This window comes from Gymnodraco acuticeps, unplaced genomic scaffold (genome assembly GCF_902827175.1).
Source record: "Gymnodraco acuticeps unplaced genomic scaffold, fGymAcu1.1, whole genome shotgun sequence".
Lineage (NCBI taxonomy): Eukaryota > Metazoa > Chordata > Actinopteri > Perciformes > Bathydraconidae > Gymnodraco > Gymnodraco acuticeps.
The window spans coordinates 1,432,605-1,453,498 of record NW_022991818.1 but is presented as its reverse complement, the minus strand read 5'-3'; the positions used below and the strand labels follow the sequence as shown (position 1 = coordinate 1,453,498).

The 20,894-nt window shown below is 42.3% G+C and overlaps 1 protein-coding gene across 1 annotated transcript in view; it reads right to left on the bottom strand.

Annotated features, from left to right (window-relative positions):
* Positions 1–8,806: 8,806 nt before the first annotated feature.
* The window catches only part of cacng7a (calcium channel, voltage-dependent, gamma subunit 7a), a 50,385-nt gene continuing 38,297 nt past the window's right edge, over positions 8,807–20,894 (bottom strand). The window contains exons 5-6 of the mRNA XM_034199677.1: positions 14,767–14,912; positions 8,807–12,830 (exon numbers count right to left, since the gene is read on the bottom strand). Of these exons, the coding sequence (XP_034055568.1) occupies positions 12,315–12,830; positions 14,767–14,912 (662 nt within the window). The 3' untranslated portion in view covers positions 8,807–12,314. The remainder of the gene's footprint in view (positions 12,831–14,766; positions 14,913–20,894) is intronic.

The following is a 20,894-nucleotide window of genomic DNA, read 5'->3' as shown; positions in this document are numbered from 1 at the left end:
TTGGGATTATGTCTTCTTTAGCATAGTCATCAAATGTCTTTGAAGTACGTGGAGGTAAGGCATTGATAAGTGCTGAGCCATCAATGATGATTGCATCTCCATTTGGTTCTGTGTCTGGGATGTTCACTTGCGCTTCAAGAATTTCAACCAGCTGTGACTTCTGACACGTATGAAGCTTGCCGCTATCACTGAGAGATGCAGGGTGCGACTGATTTTCGTGCTTGAAGAATTCTTGCAAGTTACACTGCCTGTTCTGGCACGAGATGAACAGTCGCGAGAATAACTGACAGTCGTCTTTCAGGACTTTCTCCTTAGAAATGTCCTTAGCCTGCTCTTGTTTGAAGAAAGAAGCAAGGTTTTTCTTGATCGGATTATAAAAAGCACTTTCACCTTCATCCTCTAGCCCCTCCATGAATGATTGGAACTGCTCTTTGCCCCGTCGGTGATGTGTTGCTACCATTTCAGCTAGAGTTGGGTCTGCAATGTTCTTCGTGTCTAGCACCAGCAGGTCGGCTGATTCTTCTTGGAATGGGTTGCCCATCTCCTGCATCACTGCAGAGAGTGATTTCACCTTTGCAAAGAAAGATTTCTGGGCACTCCTTGTCTGCTCGTGGTGTCTGCTGCTATATGTGGCATCTTTCATACCAGACATGGCCTCGTATCCAGCTACTAGACGACTAACTTCGGGTCCAGCGACCATCCACCTACGAAGTGCTGACGCGTCTTCTGTCAACCCAATTGCTCCTCCGTCACCTTTGATCACTGCATTATTTTGCTCGTGTGCTTGGTCGATCGCCAGGCCAGAGTATTCTCTTCTTGACTTGTGGATGGCATCAAGTGACATCATATCTCGGAGGTGAATTGGGATCCACCGCGCATAGTTGACATTGTTATTTGCAAAGAAATAAGGCACCAGTTCTGAAAGTGCTTCACGGTACAAGTTGAAGTCTCCTTCTCTGAATGAGCGGATCAGGGTGAATATGGTGAGCTCCATGTTCAGCACCAGACTCCAGAACTGGAACTGCGGACTCTCTTTCCTCCGTTGTTCACACCAATCCTCAAAGGTTATATCTGATATGCAAGACTCTTCAGAGCGGTAATCATGGTATGCCTTCTTCATCAGTTTGTACAAGCTGCATGCAGTGATCTGGTGTGCTTGTCTTGTCCTGGTGACACTGGATGCAGACAGGTAAGACTCTGCTGTACCAGATGAGGCCACCTCTGCTTCCACAATGGCACTGGTCCAGCCACTCTCCCGTAGTAATGTTCCTATCGATCTCAGTGCAGCCATTTCTATATGAAGTCCACCGAACATGATCACAAACTTGTCCTCTCCATATTCGGGCCACTTCCATTGTATTTGTTTTGCCAGAGCATATAACGGTTGATCAGCAGCAATGACAGGTGTCTGCCCTGGGTTCAGAAAAGCCACTGTATCACGGACCTTCGCCATGGCATGCTTGATCGTTGCAACAGAGTGAGCCTGATCTCGCCACAGAGGCATCATCGCTGAAATACTCACTTCAAATGGATGGCTCCTTTTCTGCGTTGCATGGTGGGCTGACCATGTGATGCTTACTGCATCAGCCACATCCTCAGTGAGGAAGACTTCCTCCAACCAAGAATATTCTTTCTTCAAGTGTAACCAGATCGACTCGGGTGCTGGTAAAGATTGGTTTGCTACTGGAGGAGGATTGGGTTTTTTCGTGATGTATGCTGGTCGAATATTGGTGTATGCTTCTGGAAGCTCTGGTACTTTCTTAACCTTCATTTCTGACTCTAGTTTGAGCGGCTCACGTTCATCGCCAGCATTTTCAGTGCTTGGATGTTGGAAAATGGACACACTTGTACCATGGAATGATGTTTGAGCTGTGGTCGCAGTCGGATTATGATCTATGTTGTCCACTGCTGCAGTTGTGAACAACTGCTTTCTCAAGACTGGGGGACAGATTACTCCATCTTGCACATACTGTGCAACAACTGCTTCTCCTAACTGTGCTGAGATTTCTAGGACTCTGTCGTATGATATGCTGAGCCCATTCTCATGGAGCATTTCAATGATTTGTCTCTTCCTCGTCTTGGCAAACACATACAGGCCCATGTAGACTGCAAAAGGTGGCTCACGGTCCTTGGAATGCCTGTGGACATCCGTTCCTTCCTTATATTTCGCAAAGCAGTTGTACTGTAGGAGTTGCGATATAGAAAGGTCAGATTTCGATGCTCCATGCACAAGTTGGGACTTGATGTCAGCACCATGTTCGATCATACATACAAATTGCAGCAGTGATGGTGGTACAGCCTGTTCTAGGTCTGTGTCGTTAAAGGTGCTGCTGAAATTTGACTTTTGATGTAGCATATCTCGTCTTATTATCCCAGCAGCTTTTGCTTGGTGGATCGCTTCACCGTACTTGGATGCTTGTGAGAGGATTGAGCCCACATCATTTTCAAAAGCCAGCATAACATCTCGTCCTTGGTGATGAGCTTGCAGCTTGGGAATGTGAAAAAGCAGCTGGTCCTTGAGTCAAGTAGGATGAACATCAGGCGATTCAACACCAAGCTGCTCCAGCCTCTGCTTGTAAAGCATGGTCAAATTAGCAAGCTTCAATATGAGTGGATCACTACTATCACTGGCATTTTTCATCTCACTAATGTAGGTGACTAGTTCGGAGAAAGCAATTGGATATGCTTCCTTCCAGTGCTCCTGTGCTTTCTCTTGCTCCTGCACCTTTAGGTAGGCTCGTTCTCGGTTATACAACGCCACCAAACAAGCAGGGTGATATTTCAGTTCTTGTGCTATGACATCTCCTACACTTAGTTTGGCAAGGAGTTTTCTATCACTGAGTGTTTTTGCACATTCGTTTATTCTGTTATTCACTTGCATTGTCATTGCTTCTCTAAGCTCCCCTCCTTTTTCGCAAAAGAAACATTCTTGTGTTTTAGCTTCTTGGACCTTTCGTGGGATCTTACTTCTACCGCCCTCATCACTAGTACCTGTAGGGGTTGATCTTTTTTCAGCTCTGTGTAACTTTGTGTTGTTAAATAGAAGCCTACAACTCTCATGATATTTTGCCTTCTTTTGTCTTAAGGTTTCATTTATCCCACCACCTTCGTCAAGTCTTGCAGGGTCTAGCTTGATTGGTAGTGCATTGAGTGAGTGAAACAGAGGAATATTCGTTGCCAAGTTCATATATCCATCATCGCCTCTTCTGGCAGGATTGCCCTGGGGGGACTTTAGATCTTCTTTCTTAACCTCCTGACATAGGCAACACTTGGTCCAGTCAGTGTTCCACGATTTTACAGTAGCACTTGTGTCCATGGTCAGTATGACGTGCAGGGTTGAGGGTTTATCCTTTTACCACCCTGTACGTGTATAATAGACACTTTCCTGTATGATAGTGTAAAAAGTAATTGAATGAATTAGCTAATTTCCGATAGCATAGTTAGCTTAGCTTAGCTTACACATTGAAATAACACACAATTAACCACAATTTTGAAACACATCACTTGGCACACACAAGTCAGTTTGTAAGTACTCACAGTCACAGATATCTACTCCGGATTAAACCAAAACGATGTGTGGCTGATAGAACTGGCTGCCACCATGTGCTCTCTGCATTTTGTGTCTACTCAAAACACACATGTCGCGCAAAATGGTGCCTTAAAGGTGCAGTACCGAATTTCGCCACCAGGGCGTTTCAATATACTATAATATACTTAAGTAACTACAGTTGAGTAGCTACAGTGACATTCAAGTAACTGTGGAACTGTTAGTTATATATTTTTCTGCAATCCCCTAGAGACTAATACTCATGGTGACAAAAGTCGACAATGGTTCCCAATGGGTTAAAGTATTTCCTGTGGTCGTAGACCCATAAAATAGGTATCAAATTAAAGGTATTAAATTATCGCATCCATTTATGACCTTTAAAATGTGATTAACCCTTTATGTGCCGATTTATTACGGTTTTCGGGTGGCTAATCTGGCGGCCATCTTGGAAAATGGCCGCCATCTTGGATTTTCAATTGGCCAATCAGGCAGATTTGATTAGTACCACTTGGAGAACAAGTGTGCCAAATTTGATGTTTGTATCATCATTTGCACGATTCTTCTGAAACATTGCTGTTATCTGCCCCACTATAAAGAGAACAATTGAAACTTTAGCAGTCTGCTTGATCTGCCTGTAGGGAGGGGCGGGCCGGCCCTGCAAGTAAAGTAATGAGTAAAGTAACGAGTTACTTTATGTAGAGAGTAACGAAGTAGTGTAATATATTACTTTTTTTTTTAAAGTAATAGGCTATGTAATATGTAATATATTACTTTTTTTTAGTAACGACCCCATCTCTGTATATATAATGTACAGCAAACCAAAGCACAAGAGCGGTGCTCAAAAGAGAAAGGACAAGAGAGAACAAGGAGATGTAACAGCTAAACTGACGAAATTAGACAGTTTTCTTTGTCATACATCGTCCTCGAAATCGAGCGCTAACGTTAGCAATGTTGACGTGCAACGGGAGCCGGAGGCTAATGATAGCTCACCTGCCTCACCACCATCATTGCTATCTAGCTCCACAAGTGACGCTGTATCCGTGGCCGTGGCTGTGCAACCTTCTTCTCCAGCCAGCCAGGAGGAGAGGCTGGATTTGGCTGTGCGCGTCGGGGGTCTCAATAGCGCCATAGAGTCCCCTATCGGTTGGGGCCCTTGGGGGAACTGTTGGACCACCGCCGGGCACAGCCAAATATGTATATATTTTATATGTGCGTATATTGTCTCATTATACCGCACTGTGAATGAATTAAAAGTAAATATATAAGTCATCATGAACACAGTTCTGCCCATCAGACAGAGGGCTGTGCCTCCTGTCATCATTGATGGACGTCTCTTTAAAATGACCGCTCAGAGGAGAGGATTTCTCATTTCTCTAACCGCCTGCTGCTTCCCCTCCTCTCTCCTCGGTTTCCCTCCTCGACTCCTCCGCTCGCATCTCCTGTGGGCGGGACAAAGACACGAGGATAGGAGTCAAGGAGGGGAATTAGTGAAATGTGAAAGGGCCTATGGCTATGAGTGCTATTGGTTTTTTTTGTCATATAAAATGAACAATAATGATTCAGTATCACTTAATATTCATTAATAATATACTGTGACACTGATACATTTATCTAAGTGGTCTCTTAACCAAGAAATGAATTTAAATCACCAATGTTAATCAAATGAGTCCTAATTAAAGACAATTAAACAGATACAAAGTACTGTATGTCCCCCACAATCAATTTTGTAAAACTTGTCAAAGAAAGTATGCAAAATTCTTTAAAATACAAATAAATCACTTGGAGGAAATATGAAATTAAACTAGAAATGTAATGTTTTTTTTCTCTGTTGCTTTCTCCAAGATGAATTCAGATAAACATTTTGAATTACCACTAAACGCTGCTATTTCACATAGAACAGAATTCAGCACTTGTAACAAATGCATTGTTACGTTCCCACTTGGCTAGGTTACAAACGGGAAACGACACGACCAGATTGGATTTGGTATATTTGTTACCGGTGGTTTTATTGTCACTGAAACTAAGTAAAAATGATGGTCACACAGATTGGCCCCACAACACGGGTCAATCTGTCACTATAACTAGGGGTGCACATAACTTTTTTGCCCTGGTTCTCAAAGGAGCACCTGGAGATGTTTCTTGGTGCTCATCCTTAAAATGAAATAAACCCTAACTTTCGAGGGGGTCTTGACTTTATTTGCCAGACACACGGCACTGAACACACATGCAGAGGTGAACACAGAACACACGTGCAGAGGTGAACACAAGACAACATTAGCACGACCAGTAATCCTACAAGCATCACTACCCTCCTGACTGTCAGACATGGTAGCTGATGATGTAGGCCTACTACTTTCTCTCTGGTTGAGTCTGCGATTAGCTGCTTGCATCCACAAGTCAACAGCTGGTTTTGGGTCGAAAGTCTCTGTTGTCATCTCAGACAAGTGGATGTAATCAAATAAGTATGTGAACATAACCAATAGCCTACCATAGCCAATAACAAATTAATGTAACTTATTTTATTTGTGTTGTTCATTCATATCTTATTTTACCTTAACATTTATTTATTTATGCATTTTTTGTTTATCTCTCCAGTTTTAAAGGATAATTTTGGTTACTGTCCTATAGTATACATTGGAATGATTTAAAACCTGTTTATCCCAATAATTACAAAGGAGTGCCTTGGAAATATGTGTTTACATAAATTGTGACCAAACCGTTTGAATTTAGACTAAGAGTCCTTTACCTCACTGAGCTGTAGTTAACTTATCAGCCTCTCAGTCTGACTGGAGAGGACTCTCCCTCCACATTATTGTAGAAACATCTTCTTCTTATCTCCGTTAGAGCAGCTAGCACGGCACCAGATTATAATAACAACAGCGCTGGTACCGGTGCACCCTCCCTCTCTCACTCGCATTTTGTCTGTGAGCTGCGGGCGCCAGATAAGCCAACATCCCCCATTTTCATCACTTACAGCGCCCATCGTACAGGGCAAATGAAACGTGTAACCGGGGTGAAAAGGGTGTTACATTTACTTAATTATGAATATTGTTACATCAAGGCCGAAAATTAGGATGAGCCCCAACGGTCAAAATGTTTTTTTCCCTCCCAGAACTGCCAGCGCAGCACCTCCCCAGATCTGGCGCCCTAGGCGAACATCTAGCCAGTGCTACGGGCCGGCCCTGAGTTCATATCATGGTTCATATGCAACTCGCAAATATCTTTCTCTCTCTCTCTTCTCTCTCTCTCATCTCTCCTCTATTTTCTCTTTTCTCTCTCCCTCTCAATGTTGGTACGCAAATGCGCTTTGTTTCAAATGACCCGGTGCTCTTTTTTTGGCGGAGGTGCGCATGCGCACCTGCGCACCAGTTATGTGCAGCCCTGACTATAACACAACACAAAGGGTCTCCAAAAGGGAGTTGCACCGCTACACAAAGAAAAACAAATCTCACTACTAAAGTGGAAACAAACAATAAACAAAACGGGACTGTGGAAACACACAGCTGGTGCGGGTCTACAGGTGCTAATCACCTGGCTCTACGCAATATCCACTCACAGGAACGCTGGCCTACCATTGAAAAGGAGACCCTTGCTTTGTTGTTAGCTCTCCAGCACTTTGAGGTTTATATCGGGTCTGGTTCTTTGCCGGTTGCAGTGTTTACCGATCATAACCCCATTGTCTTTGTGTCCCGCATGTACAACCACAATCAGCGTCTCATGCGGTGGGCTCTGATCGTTCAGGACTACAACCTGCAAATCCGACACAAGAAAGGCTCAGAGAACGTGTTCGCAGATGCTCTGTCCAGACTGGAGTGATGTGTTCTGTGGTCATGGTGTGTGATGTATTATGGTTCACAAAAACCCTGTGGGGTTTGTGTTTTAAGGGGGGGGGGGGGGTGTTACAGCCGCTGCTACCTTGTGAGCTTAAGTCTGTTTGTGTATGTAAATGAGCTGTGCAGTTCCTCTGCTGTCATTGGCCGTCCGGACCGCTCAACATCCGCGGGGATTGGACAGACGTCGCCCAACCCCTGCTCGCTTCTGCCACGTCATCCGGGGGAGGAGTATAAAGGCTGAGCACGGACAACAGTCGGGAGGCTCTGTATTTTGTGCCAGATGCCTCAACCCTATCCTTGTGATAAGCCTTCATTCTGTGAATTCTGAGATTTAGCGTGTGTCTTTTGTATTAGTTCCACCTCGAGTTTAAAGGGCTTCGCAAGATCGGGAGCAGCGGGCACAGGAGCGTGACTCAAAAGTGTCTTTACACACTCAAATGCATGCTGGCACTGAGGGGTCCAAACATATTCCACCTTGGGACTTATCAACCTAGTTAGGGGTTGAGCTACAGTGGAGAAGTTACGGCAGAAACTGCGGTAGTAGCCTGCCATACCGAGGAAACGGCGGAGATCACTCCTGGTCATCCACCAACCATGTTAGGTCATCTGCAGGAGAGCCAGCAGAATGACGTAACCCAGTTGGTGGATGATTTCATTGTGTACACGCCCACATGGGAGATGCACATGAAGATTCTGGGGCAGGTATTCACCCGGCTCGCACAGGCGTCTCTTACTTTGAATCTGGCCAAATGTGAGTTTGGTAAAGCTACGGTCACCTATTTAGGAAAGCAGGTTGGGCAAGGCCAAGTTAGACCAGTGGAGGCTAAGGTTACTGCGGTGGCTGAATGTGCGGTGCCCGGCACCAGGAGTGATCTCCGCCGTTTCCTCGGTATGGCAGGCTACTACCGCAGTTTCTGCCGTAACTTCTCCACTGTAGCTCAACCCCTAACTAGGTTGATAAGTCCCAAGGTGGAATATGTTTGGACCCCTGAGTGCCAGCATGCATTTGAGTGTGTAAAGACACTTTTGAGTCACGCTCCTGTGCTCGCTGCTCCCGATCTTGCGAAGCCCTTTAAACTCGAGGTGGAGCTAATACAAAAGACACACGCTAAATCTCAGAATTCACAGAATGAAGGCTTATCACAAGGATAGGGTTGAGGCATCTGACACAAAATACAGAGCCTCCCGACTGTTGTCCGTGCTCAGCCTTTATACTCCTCCCCCGGATGACGTGGCAGAAGCGAGCAGGGGTTGGGCGACGTCTGTCCAATCCCCGCGGATGTTGAGCGGTCCGGACGGCCAATGACAGCAGAGGAACTGCACAGCTCATTTACATACACAAACAGACTTAAGCTCACAAGGTACCAGCGGCTGTAACATGCATATTTCTCAAGTGTGTTAAATGAACTATAATAAACAATACATATGAGTCTGGAACCAGGCAAGCTTTATTGGTTTCAACTTAACAAAACACTGCTGGCAGATAAAAATCACACTCCTGCATATAGCATGTTTGCAAACATTATGAAAAATAAACAATTAAAGTCACATTAATCTTAAGGTCAGTTTTTGACCAGTATTGAGTCAGTCAAATGTCATTGGACTCAACATGTAAACTTTAAACATTTCTTTACCTTGATAATGTCAACATGTCTTAGGTAGACTGTGTAATGTGTGTTCAGTATGAATATTTACACCATGATCAAAGTTAGGGATCTGGAAGTAAAGGAAGTAAACATTTGAGAAATCGGCTCACAGCATCAAAACTGTACGTCTCTGCTGTGATGTCCTCAGAAACACTGTTGGTTCTGATGTTTATGTCTCAGAAAACAACTCCTCAGAAGTCAGCTACATAAATATATGTGTGTGTGTGTGTGCTCACTACACAGCATGAATGCTCAGCTTTTGGCAATTAAAAGGAAACATCGCAAAACATCAGCAAAAGCTCTCATACTCAGCGGCTAAATTAGTTCCTATTTATTTTCCACAAAGCAAATATTCATAACAGATGCTAACACAGCAATTCATTTGATACATTGTTCTTCTCTTAACAGTACCACAGGATGTAAGCATAACATTTTCCAGTGTAGGTCTAAAAATGGCTACAAATAATGCCCTATGTTGGGCACGATTGTTAATATGCTACAAAAACAAGAACTTCTTAAGTGTTTCACTTTAATTCACTGTGCACCATGAGAACTTCAATGGGAGTCAAACTGAAAATCCTGAATGTCCCCAAAAAAATTCCACTCAACATATGCAAATTTCATATTGATTTGCTGATGAGGGCCTTGAGATTGGGTCAAAACTTCAGAACAGGCAAGCAAGTGGATCTTGAGTTGAAACAGTAGTAATTCAGTATTCAGTTAAGTAAATCATTCTGTCACAATCTGTCAAAAACTGGATTTTGATATTTCCAACCTCCTCCCTTCAATTTTTAATGATGACATGCCATAGCATAAAACTTAAATATGGGTTATTGAAAGCCGATGAAAAAAAAGGCGAAGTATTATTTTACCTGGGGCTTTTTGGAATATCAATTTGGCTAAGATGTTGGGTAGTTTACAGTGGCTGAGACAATTCCCAGGTATTTCCAATCAAATGGTACAATAGTCTGTCCTCTATCACAAGACAGATGAAACCTTCATCTCTGAAATACACTTGATAAGGAATTGTCTGGACCCAACAGATATTAGTGAAAAGATGTAGACTCCAATAAATTGAGACTGAGCTACTTATATGAATAATAGATTAAACCAGGAGGTACATTGAAATGCAAAGCCATCTGTCTCAGGTTTTCAGTTTGCCTCCCATGTACGCATGTGTTCATCAAAGTGCCATATCTGTAGTATCTAGTTCTTAATATAAACCTTATATTATCATAAATAAAACCAGGAAAAAGGAATGGAAGCTAAGCAGTTTGATTCCATTTCATGTTTTTAAAGCTAGGATAGACGCTATACAATCAGAAAATATTGGTGTCTGTAAATGCTACTAGTATACAAACTGTAGTATCATATAATGTCCTTTGTTTTCTGTCATGTTTGTATTAATGTTTGGAACTAATTGAAGCAGGTCACCATTGTAAAAGAGGTCTATGATCTCAATGGGTTTTATCTGTATAAATAAAGGTTTTGAATTGAATTGAATTGAATTGAGGAAGAGTCGGTTTCCATTTCTGAACCTGGCTTTAAGAGTTCTGGTTTCAAATACCAATATGTACATACCTAAGAAATCACTTCCATGGCAACAGCATCTCCAAGGCAGCCATTTTGATTGTAACCAGGATGATCACGGACAGCCTCTTGTTCAGTCAATGCTAACTTTGCAGAATCCTGCTGACGCGACCGCAGAACATTTCCAACCTCAATCGGCACTTTAAAAAGTCTCTCAGTTTCATCCATCAACATTTAAACATTCACTCCCAAAGCTTCTCTCTTAAAATACAAACAGCTTATAAAATGTAATAGCTAAAACACCTAAAACATACTATAATATATACACCTCATGGTACGGGATTACGTTTTTGTTGCAGCATGAGGGGGAAGAATACTTTCTATACAGTTAAAGTGTAAATCTCTATGCATATACAGTTTAACTCCGATTGTGTATATAATATTTGTGATACTGTATAAACTACGGATTATTATAATATAGACATTATTTATCATATCAGTCAGTTCTTCATGAACACGGTTGGGAAGCAATACTGGGAAAGAATACCTGATAATGCTACATCATAAACAACACATCTGTGTTGTTATTGGCAGGAGGAGAGCTAATTCACGTTAGCTGCTAGCAGTTAACTAGCCGATGACACATAATAATGGAGTCGTAATGCTACACTACTGCTTGGCTAACAGCTACAGCTAATGTCAACAGACGGCAGCAAGGTGACATTAAGTAACATTATGGTGTGATCAAGATCAAACAGTTTAAAATTGGGTAAAGGTCAATCACAATGTGGTTCTTATGTGTTCAAATGCCATCTTGAAATATGGTTGTTAGAAAGAAAAGTTATCTTTCTCTTTTAGCATATATGTCCAATTCAATGTTGACATGAATATTATATATTGATTTCTTTATTTAAGGTTTATTGTAAATGGGTAATATGTTATTAATTAACATGCATAATGAACAATTAGGCATTTCATCACTGATAGCCCTAATTTGAAAATATTATGGGGTTCCTTTATTTTTACATTCACAGTAAACTGAACCAATATCACTCTGAATTGTCTTTCATCCATCACCTGTACTCCTTATCATAATCAAAATCCATATCACTGTAGTCTTGTGTTTTACAGGGGTTGCTCTTATGGTTTCATTATTTGTTAAGAAAGTGGTCAAAGGTAATGAAGATGTAACATAGTAACCTTCCCAACCATATCGATGACATTCCAAAAAGATATTTGATTGATTTTCTTAAAATCTTTTTAAAGCAGGCATCCTTATTCCTTGTTTGATGAAAGGATAATACATTTTTAGCCAGATACCTTATTTCAAAGGTTGGTTCTTTTAGTGAATGGCCAGAGTTGTGGAAATGATTCAGCTTCCTGTTTCCTGTGCTGCTTCACCCTGGGTATCACGGCCCTGATGATGTACAGTATGTACCCGTCAGAAACCTCACAAATGTCTTGTTGCTACTAATCATCGTATCCCCTCCCGTTTTCCCTCCCAGCATGTTTAAAGTTCTGTCTTCGTCTCGGGCTGAGCAGCAGCAGTGAGTCATCCCTCCGCCCACCTGCTTCTCCTCCCCTCCTCCCCTCTTTTTTCTTTCCTCTATTTGATCTCCCTAAACCTCCCTCCTTCATCCACTCTGCTGCATCTTTCCTCCCACACATTTTGTAGATACAGGAATTGTGTGTGTGTGGTGTGTAAGAGCTATAACCAATCTACCCCCCCCCCCCCCAGTTGTGTTTTGTTTAAGTAGCCTAGCATGGCGAGGCACTCATTCGCATGTGCGCGTGATAGCGCGGAGGAGGCACGGCTGATGGTGGCACCCCCATCGGCAGGGACTGGGGTGGGGGTCCACTGGGGTGGGGATGGGACTGAGGGTGGCCATGGGATGCTCTGGGTAGGGTGGAGGTGGCGGCCAGATGGAGGGGGTGTGGGTAGGAGGAGGAAGTGGAGGAGGAGGAGGCCGGCTGGTGCTGGTAGCTGGCAGCTGATGAAGGCCCAGAGGAAGAGGGCGTCTGCTGGGAGCTGCTGCCCCCCTTGGGTTGCGACTTTGAAGGTGGAGTCTGGTTGAGCTGGATGGAGATGTCGGAGGAGACCTCGGAAGCGCTGCGGCCCCGCTGGGGGGGGGGCCAGGAGTCTGGGTGGAGGAACTGGCCACTGTAGTCGCTGCATTCAGACATGCGGGGTCGGTAGAGGGCGGGGTGAGGCCGGTACAGCTCCTCCTCAGCGTAACGCTTCATGAAGAGATAGACTGACATGACTCCTGCCCCCTGCGACACATAGAGAAACACAAAGATACTAGGGTTATTGCAATATCATATCCTCCGTGTCTTGTAGTACAGGGGTTCCCAACCCCCAGTCCGCAGACCGGTACCGGGACGCGGAGGTGTTACTGCCGGGCCGCAAAATAGCTGTGAGTTTATCATAATATTTGCAGAATTATAAATATATTAAAAACAATTATCATAATATTTTTTTTATATTCATATTATTTCATCCAGTAGCCTAGTTAATCTTCCACCAGAAAACCGTTGAAAATGGCTTTTATGATGTTCCGAGGGATTCGGCGGCTCAGCCTGGTCTCAGCCTCTTGTGCGCACGAGAAAGTTACCGGTGCGCCAAGTAGGAAGAGGAGCGCACAGGAGACAACCGTTTAATTGCAGACTGTTATGTTTATGTGGGGAAATGGCAGTGCATACATTATTTGAGATATATTTCAAACTCAGACTTCATTTTAAGGACATGTCGGCCAGGGGTGTAGAGCTATGGTCACCGGATTGGCAAAACAGGAGAGTAAACCAGTCTGCCTTGATCTATGAATTCATGTCCGGGACTCTCACGGTATCTGCTGCCCGCAGCTGTTTTATAGAAGGAACACCTCCTTCACTTCATGAAATGGCTGCAGCATCAGGAGGCAGCGGGACGTGTAACTCCGCCTCTGAGAAGTGCAGCACCAGCGCACCGAGAGCTGTGCCTTTTTACGCACCGCCTTCGCTGTGTTTACCTTAATCAGAACAGCGAGTGACTGCAGGCTGCTACGTGTAAACCACACACACCTCTACACACACCTCTACACACACATCGAACTGCCCGATTACTCCCCCTTTTATTAGTTTTATGAAGGAGATGTCCAGTCACCAAGGCGCATGATGTGTGTGCAAATGAGATGAGACGCCGAAGGTACAGTAAGAGAATAAAGAGATGGAGGCGATACAAGAATAAAAACAGGGAGAGGAGATGATTGGAATAGTGAAAGAACTGAAAATAAGAGAAAGAGAAAAGATAGATGACAAATACAAAGGGGCAAGGAAGAGGAGAGAATGGAAAGGGACAACATAGAAGAGAAGAGGGGACAAAATAAAATGCAAATGGAGGACATGTAGGAAAGAAAATGGGGAGTGGGGAAATAATCAAAATAAGGGAATGCATATGTGAAAGGAGAAAGAACAGTGACAGGAGAGATCAGATAAAAGAGAAAAACGGTAAATCGGATAAGGGGAGATGGGCGAGAGAGGCTGCAAATGAAGTGGGAGAGAAATAAGGTAACAGGGGAACTAAACCAAAAAACAAAGAGGGGGGGACGCGATAAGAGAAGAAGAAAAGAGAGGGTAAGGGACAACAGAGGATTACATAACTGAAGATTAAAGAGACAAGATAAAAGTAGAGGACTTAGAGAGAGATGGTGGGAAAAAAGGAAGATATAAGTGAGGAGCTAGGAGATGAGGATGAAGGACGGAGAAGAAGGAGTTGCAGAGCCCCCCCAGCGAGGAATATTCTGATGCAAATGGAGCTGTGCTCGACAGAGCTGCTGCCCTCAAGTATTCAAGCTATTAACATTTATGAATATTGATGCAGGCAGGGCGATGGGCTCCTACGCAGGCACACGAGTTTGTGTGTGTGTGTGTGTGCGTGTGTGTTTAGCTGAAATAGTCTGCATCACAGCAAGCTACAAGCAATTTGTAAGTCTGTGTTTGTGCACATGCTTGAGTCTGTGTTGCTAAGCAGTGGTTGGTCCACATCCACGCTGAATTCCAAACAATCTGCGTGTGTGTCTGTGGTGTGCATATTATCTCTTTTGTCAGTTACATAGCGTCAGTGAATGTGAAGCATCAGTATATATTAGTGTCACCGTGAACTGCTCATTGAGTGTTTACTTGAAAATCTGAGTGTGTGTGTGTGTTTGAGTGTGTGTGGTTGTCTGATTACCTCTTTCAGCAGGAAGGAGGAGGCAGCGAAGGCGAAGGACCAGCCGTAGCGGTAGTGGAAGAACTGCTCCGGCTCTCTGGGTCGGTTCATCACCTCGTCATTAATACTGGAGATATATAACACCAGGCCAACCACCAGACTGAGACCTGCACACACACATTCATTATTGATACTGTTATTACTACAAATACAGAGTTTACAGATACCGCACCAACCCATTTGAGGATGAAACCATAATCTCTTGTAAAAGGCTTTAACACAAGCTCTTACATGGTGCTGATTTTACTGACGATAGACTGTATACAATAATTGTACACTGACATCACACATTGGTTTGTGGACAATAGCTCTGAAACCTCGCTTTGGAATAATATTGGTTGTCTGAACCAGCAGTGATACAGGAGGTAGGAACAAAGTACAACTGAACAAAACCATTTTAGGCCACCGAAATGTAACAGAATATTTCCTGTTAGGTACAAATACAAGATGAGCAAGATGAAAGCATTAAAGACAGAGAGCAACCAGACAGGACAACCCTGTGTTAGTGACTGGTCAGTAATAAGGTAGAGAAGCCCTAAAGCATTATCGCTTTATCGTCTATTTTTCCTCTTTACAGTATATGACTATGATTTACAAAATGAACATCATGCTCTGCTGAAGAATAATTAAAACAAGTGATGGAGATTATAAAAAAACAGCAAAATGTTTACTGAGGTGAATAAATCAGGTTGGAAGTAGGGTAATTTTCTTGTTGACTTCTACACAATCCAACTTCTTTTTGCAACCATGAGAATCGCCTCCTGCTGACCATTACAAATAATGTAGGTTCAAGTCTCTTCCGACGTTGGCTTGCTTCAGACCCAGATGTTGCCGATTGCCACTGGGATTCACCTGATTATCCCCTGGCAGGTGACTAACTGTCATACCTACCAACCACCTGACAATTTTCTTAATCTCTTTCATTTTTTGTAAAGCACTTTGAATTGCCTTGTGTTGAAAAGTGCTATATAAATAAACTTGCCTTGCCTTGCCTTGCCTGCCTTGCCTTGTCTTGCCTAATACATGTAATAACCATATCTTCAATTCACCTTACATACTCTATCTGCACTTACTGAATCTTAAGAGCTCAAGAGAGATGGTGTTGGTCAGGATCTTGACACAAACTGATAAACCCAAATGCATGACCCAGAGATAAAGTCTTGAATGTACATTTTTTTAATTTTAATTTCACAGATCAGGTAATCCCTCTTAACAGAGTAGGTACTGGAAATAACAAAAGGCGCTCACGAGGAGGAAAAAACTAGGCATAACAAAAAGAGAACTTAAGAAAAACTTAAGCCTACAAAATTAACAAAACTACAAAACCTGACATGAGTGAAAGCGATCCTTTCTGAGCTGAGGCTTGGCACGACCATTCGGGGAAACAAACAAGACGAACTGACACAGGACAGGGGAGAGACAGGACTATTTAAACATGAGGTGAGTGGGGACAGGTGGAAACAATCAGGGGTGGGGCAGACGCTGATGATGGTGGGAACAACACACAAGGGGAGGAAGAAACAGGGCCTGAAATGAAAGACAAGAGGTAAGTACAAAATAAAACAGGAAATGGAAAACGAGACATGACAATAAACACAGAGACTGACTAGAGATGAAGAACCTAAATAAACAGACACGACCAGACGTGACATAATACATAAACATAACCAACACATTTGACGAGACACAACAGTGTTCCAATCAAACAAAACATCAGAGACAGAAGAGGTATATTGATCTCTACTTTGGCAAACCCCTTAGCATGCAGTTGGATAAGGAAGTAGTTCTCCATATACCTGGACCATCAACCCATTTAACAGCGGCAACTTGTCAAAGCAGGTAAAGCAGAGCTGGATCAATAACATTAATGCTGACTGCATCCAGGGCTCTGGCAGTGTGTATGCTAACTCCCTGACATGGCTCACTGGGACACTTAATGAGCCATGGCTAATTTGTTTTATTTACCCCATGTGCTTTTCCTAATTTAACAAGTTAACTCCCAGTGTACGAGAGATAATAGGGCCATTTCAACTGAATTCAATAGACTTGGTTGTCTTTTCGACTTAAATTATATGAATTGATGATTCAGTTTCCTATTGATTTTGTCTTTTTCAAAAAGCTACCTCCTGGAGGTCAAAGAGAAGATTAAAAATCACTGCAGGAACACTCAAAGCCTCTTTTTTGAATGTGTGCTACATGTGCATTTTTATGAGTAAAAATTATTGAATGCTAAAGACAAACCTTATAAGAGCACTGGAGATGCCAGTGGTCAACTGAGTGAGCAGGAAGAGGACAAGGAATTACGATAACACATCTTTTTAATGTTCAATCCCTTACAACTGCCCTAAAGACTATAAATCAAAGCAGGCGGTGCAAGGCTAATGTTACATTACCGTTGTTACCCGGTTCTACTAATCCCATTTCAATGGGCCTTCAGTCTCTTTGTTCTTGTGTGTGTGTGCTCTGTAGCTGGAAAAACGAATGATAACATGTCCTTGTTGTGCTGTAAATAGGCTGAGAAAACCCCAACAACAGGCTGTGCTGTGGTACAGAGATAAACAAAGACAGTCACACACACACCCTCATTAACAGCGTGCCTGTCGAGAGACTAACCACAGCAGCTGACCTCCAAAATCCTCCAGCAGTGAAACTAAACACCGCAAAATGCTACCATTTAAAAAATGACCTTACAGCTCTTTCTCTCTAAAAACATATCACTGATAGATAATCTGACAACACTATAAACAGGGATGAAGTAAATAAACCCAAGCCAACGCAGACTTTCATTTGAAAATATGTTAAGTCAGTTTAGGCCTCTGCGTCAGGGTTTCTCTCAGGCTCTGAGGCTCTGCAGAGCTGATGTGCTCCAAAAATAATAATGGCAGCGCTGCAGATCCAACATGTTAGCCACCAAGCAATTATTAAGGCAACACAATGACAGCATGGCAATTGGTATCTTTTAATATTCGATTCGGTATTCAGGTGTTACCTAACGTCTAATAATTTGCAGGTACCTCAACTACATTTTTTGTTACCATCTTTCATGATAATAATACTTTACTGACAGATTCTTTCTTGAAACAGTATACTCTTTTTTGTACACTGAACACAAATATAAATGCAACACTTTTGTTTTTGCTCCCATTTTTCATGAGATGAACTCAAAGATCTAAAACATTTTCTATATACACAAAATAACCATTTCTCTCAAATATTGTTCACAAATCTGAAAAAATCTGTGATAGTGAGCACTTCTCCTTTGCCGAGATAATCCATCCCACCTCACAGGTGTGGCATATCAAGATGCTGATTAGACAGCATGATTATTGCACAGGTGTGCCTTAGGCTGGCCACAATAAAAGGCCACTCTGAAATGTTCAGTTTTATCACACAGCACAATGCCACAGATGTCGCAAGTTTTGAGGGAGCGTGCAATTGGCATGCTGACAGCAGGAATGTCCACCAGAGCTGTTGCCCGTGAATTGAATGTTCATTTCTCTACCATAAGCCGTCTCCAAAGGCGTTTCAGAGAATTTGGCAGTACATCCAACCGGCCTCACAGCCGCAGACCACGTGGTAGCCACACCAGCCCAGGACCTCCACATCCAGCATGTTCACCTCCAAGATCGTCTGAGACCAGCCACTCACACAGCTGCTGCAACAATCGGTTTGCATAACCAAATAATTTCTGCACAAACTGTCAGAAACCGTCTCAGGGAAGCTCATCTGCATGCTCGTCGTCCTCATCGGGGTCTCGACCTGACTCCGGTTCGTCGTCGTAACCGACTTGAGTGGGCAAATGCTCACATTCGATGGCGTCTGGCACGTTGGAGAGGTGTTCTCTTCACGGATGAATCCCGGTTTTCACTGTTCAGGGCAGATGGCAGACAGCGTGTGTGGCCTCGTGTGGGTGAGCGGTTTTCTGATGTCAATGTTGTGAATCGAGTGGCCCATGGTGGTGGCAGAACTGCACGTTTCAGAGTGGCCTTTTATTGTGGCCAGCCTAAGGCACACCTGTGCAATAATCATGCTGTCTAATCAGCATCTTGATATGCCACACCTGTGAGGTGGGATGGATTATCTCGGCAAAGGAGAAGTGCTCACTATCACAGATTTTTTCAGATTTGTGAACAATATTTGAGAGAAATGGTTATTTTGTGTATATAGAAAATGTTTTTGAGTTCATCTCATGAAAAATGGGAGCAAAAACAAAAGTGTTGCATTTATATTTTTGTTCAGTGTATATTTGACCTGGGATTGACTGCACGTTTGTTGATGTATTTTAAAATACATGTCCTACGATACAGTATGATACAATATTGAATGTCGGTATAAGTGGCTGTAGGAAAAAGATTAATCTCTTCTTTATTTCACCTGCACAAAAATGTTTTGTGCAACAACAAGTCGCAATGCCAGACTAACACATATATATATATATATTTTCTTTAAAATAATGGTAGAAATGTCTAACGTCCTTCCCTTACGTACTGTAAGGGGAGAAGGCTATCTGTTTCAATATCAGTTTTATTATTTAATATTTATAGACAGGCTTAGTCAGACCTTATTTAACCTGACCATCTAAAACCAGTTTAAGGCCTAGACATCTTAACATATCTAATCTAAGGGCCCTTTCCTCATAAAGTGGCACATATCTAGACTGAAATATGTGCCTTTATATATGTTTCTTTAATTAAATTAACACAAATTAATGACTTAGTGTAATTTCTTCTTATCTTTAATATTTCTATGCATGTTTCTTAATTAATACTAAGCTATCTTTGGTGCTTTACTACTGTAAACATTTTTTAATTTCCCCTCTGTGGGACGAACAAAGGTATTTTGAAATCTTGTATAAACCATTCAAACCTTTAATAAACCATTACAATCTTGAGACACATTTACATGTTGTATAAAACTGCTTATGAACCCTTAAACCATTAATAAACCAGTAAAACCTTTAATAAACCATTACAACCTTTAATAAACCATTACAACCTTGAGAAACCTTTACATGTTGGTATTCTGTTTCTGATTCTTAAAATATGCTACAATGTATATTTCAGCTTAGGAGACCTATCTTATTAGTGTGGCTTTAGGAAAAACAAATTCATAAGGAGACTGTGTGCATTGTACTTGTACAAACGTTTCAGGATGTACCTGAAGTGGAGCATCATATATAACAAAATGGACTGTTATAACAAACAGGAAAAAAAGATTACCAGAGAACCATTTGGTTTTCATAAGAATAACCTGCTGAGATACAGCTGTGTCAAATAGGGCATATCAAAGCAGGGGACGCATAAACCATAAGGAGACATGCAGGAGATTCGTTGTAAACATTTGAGAGTTGCAACTTTCCTCTTTGGCCATCAGATGGCAGTGTTGTGACTCAATGCTCATCTCAGCCCTCATCTGTGGGTCCCTCATGTGTTTGAACTGCTCACACACACATGCACAAATGGAGAGAGAGGAAAATAACAGAGACAGAATTGGAAGAGCGAAGTTTCTGGAGGACATGAGAGACGAGAATAGGGAATAAAACAGCTGGTCCACAGCAACCATGTGTTAACCTCGGGGTGCGCTGTGACTGATGGGCAGTGTTCCTCATTACAAAAAAAACACACATGCCTACTGAGAAAAACAATTGTTCATGCAAATTCATTCAGAAATAGCAGTAATTTCAGTTGTTTTCCATAACTCCCCTGCTGGGTGTGAAATAACTGAATTGCTGCCTTAAAAAACATTGTCTTTTATGGCAAAAACAACACGTTTTGGAGCATTGTACTTTTGCTTTCTTAGAGGTTAAAATCATCGATTTCTGAGCTAAATTTTTTCTTTGTGCCATAACTGAAATATTTCTGATAACAAAATGTTTCTAACTGAAAGTGCTTAGCAATTGATAGATGTTGAAATTGATGGTTAATGTTTTTTAGACAATTAACATTTTCCCCTTTTTCTAAAAATAAGAATATGTTCTAACATCATGCTGTTGCCAAAGTTGTTTTTGCATTGTCAATTCTGTAACTTTTCTTAAACTAAAAACATTTTGATCATATTGAGACAATGAAATAAAATACAATGAAATAAAT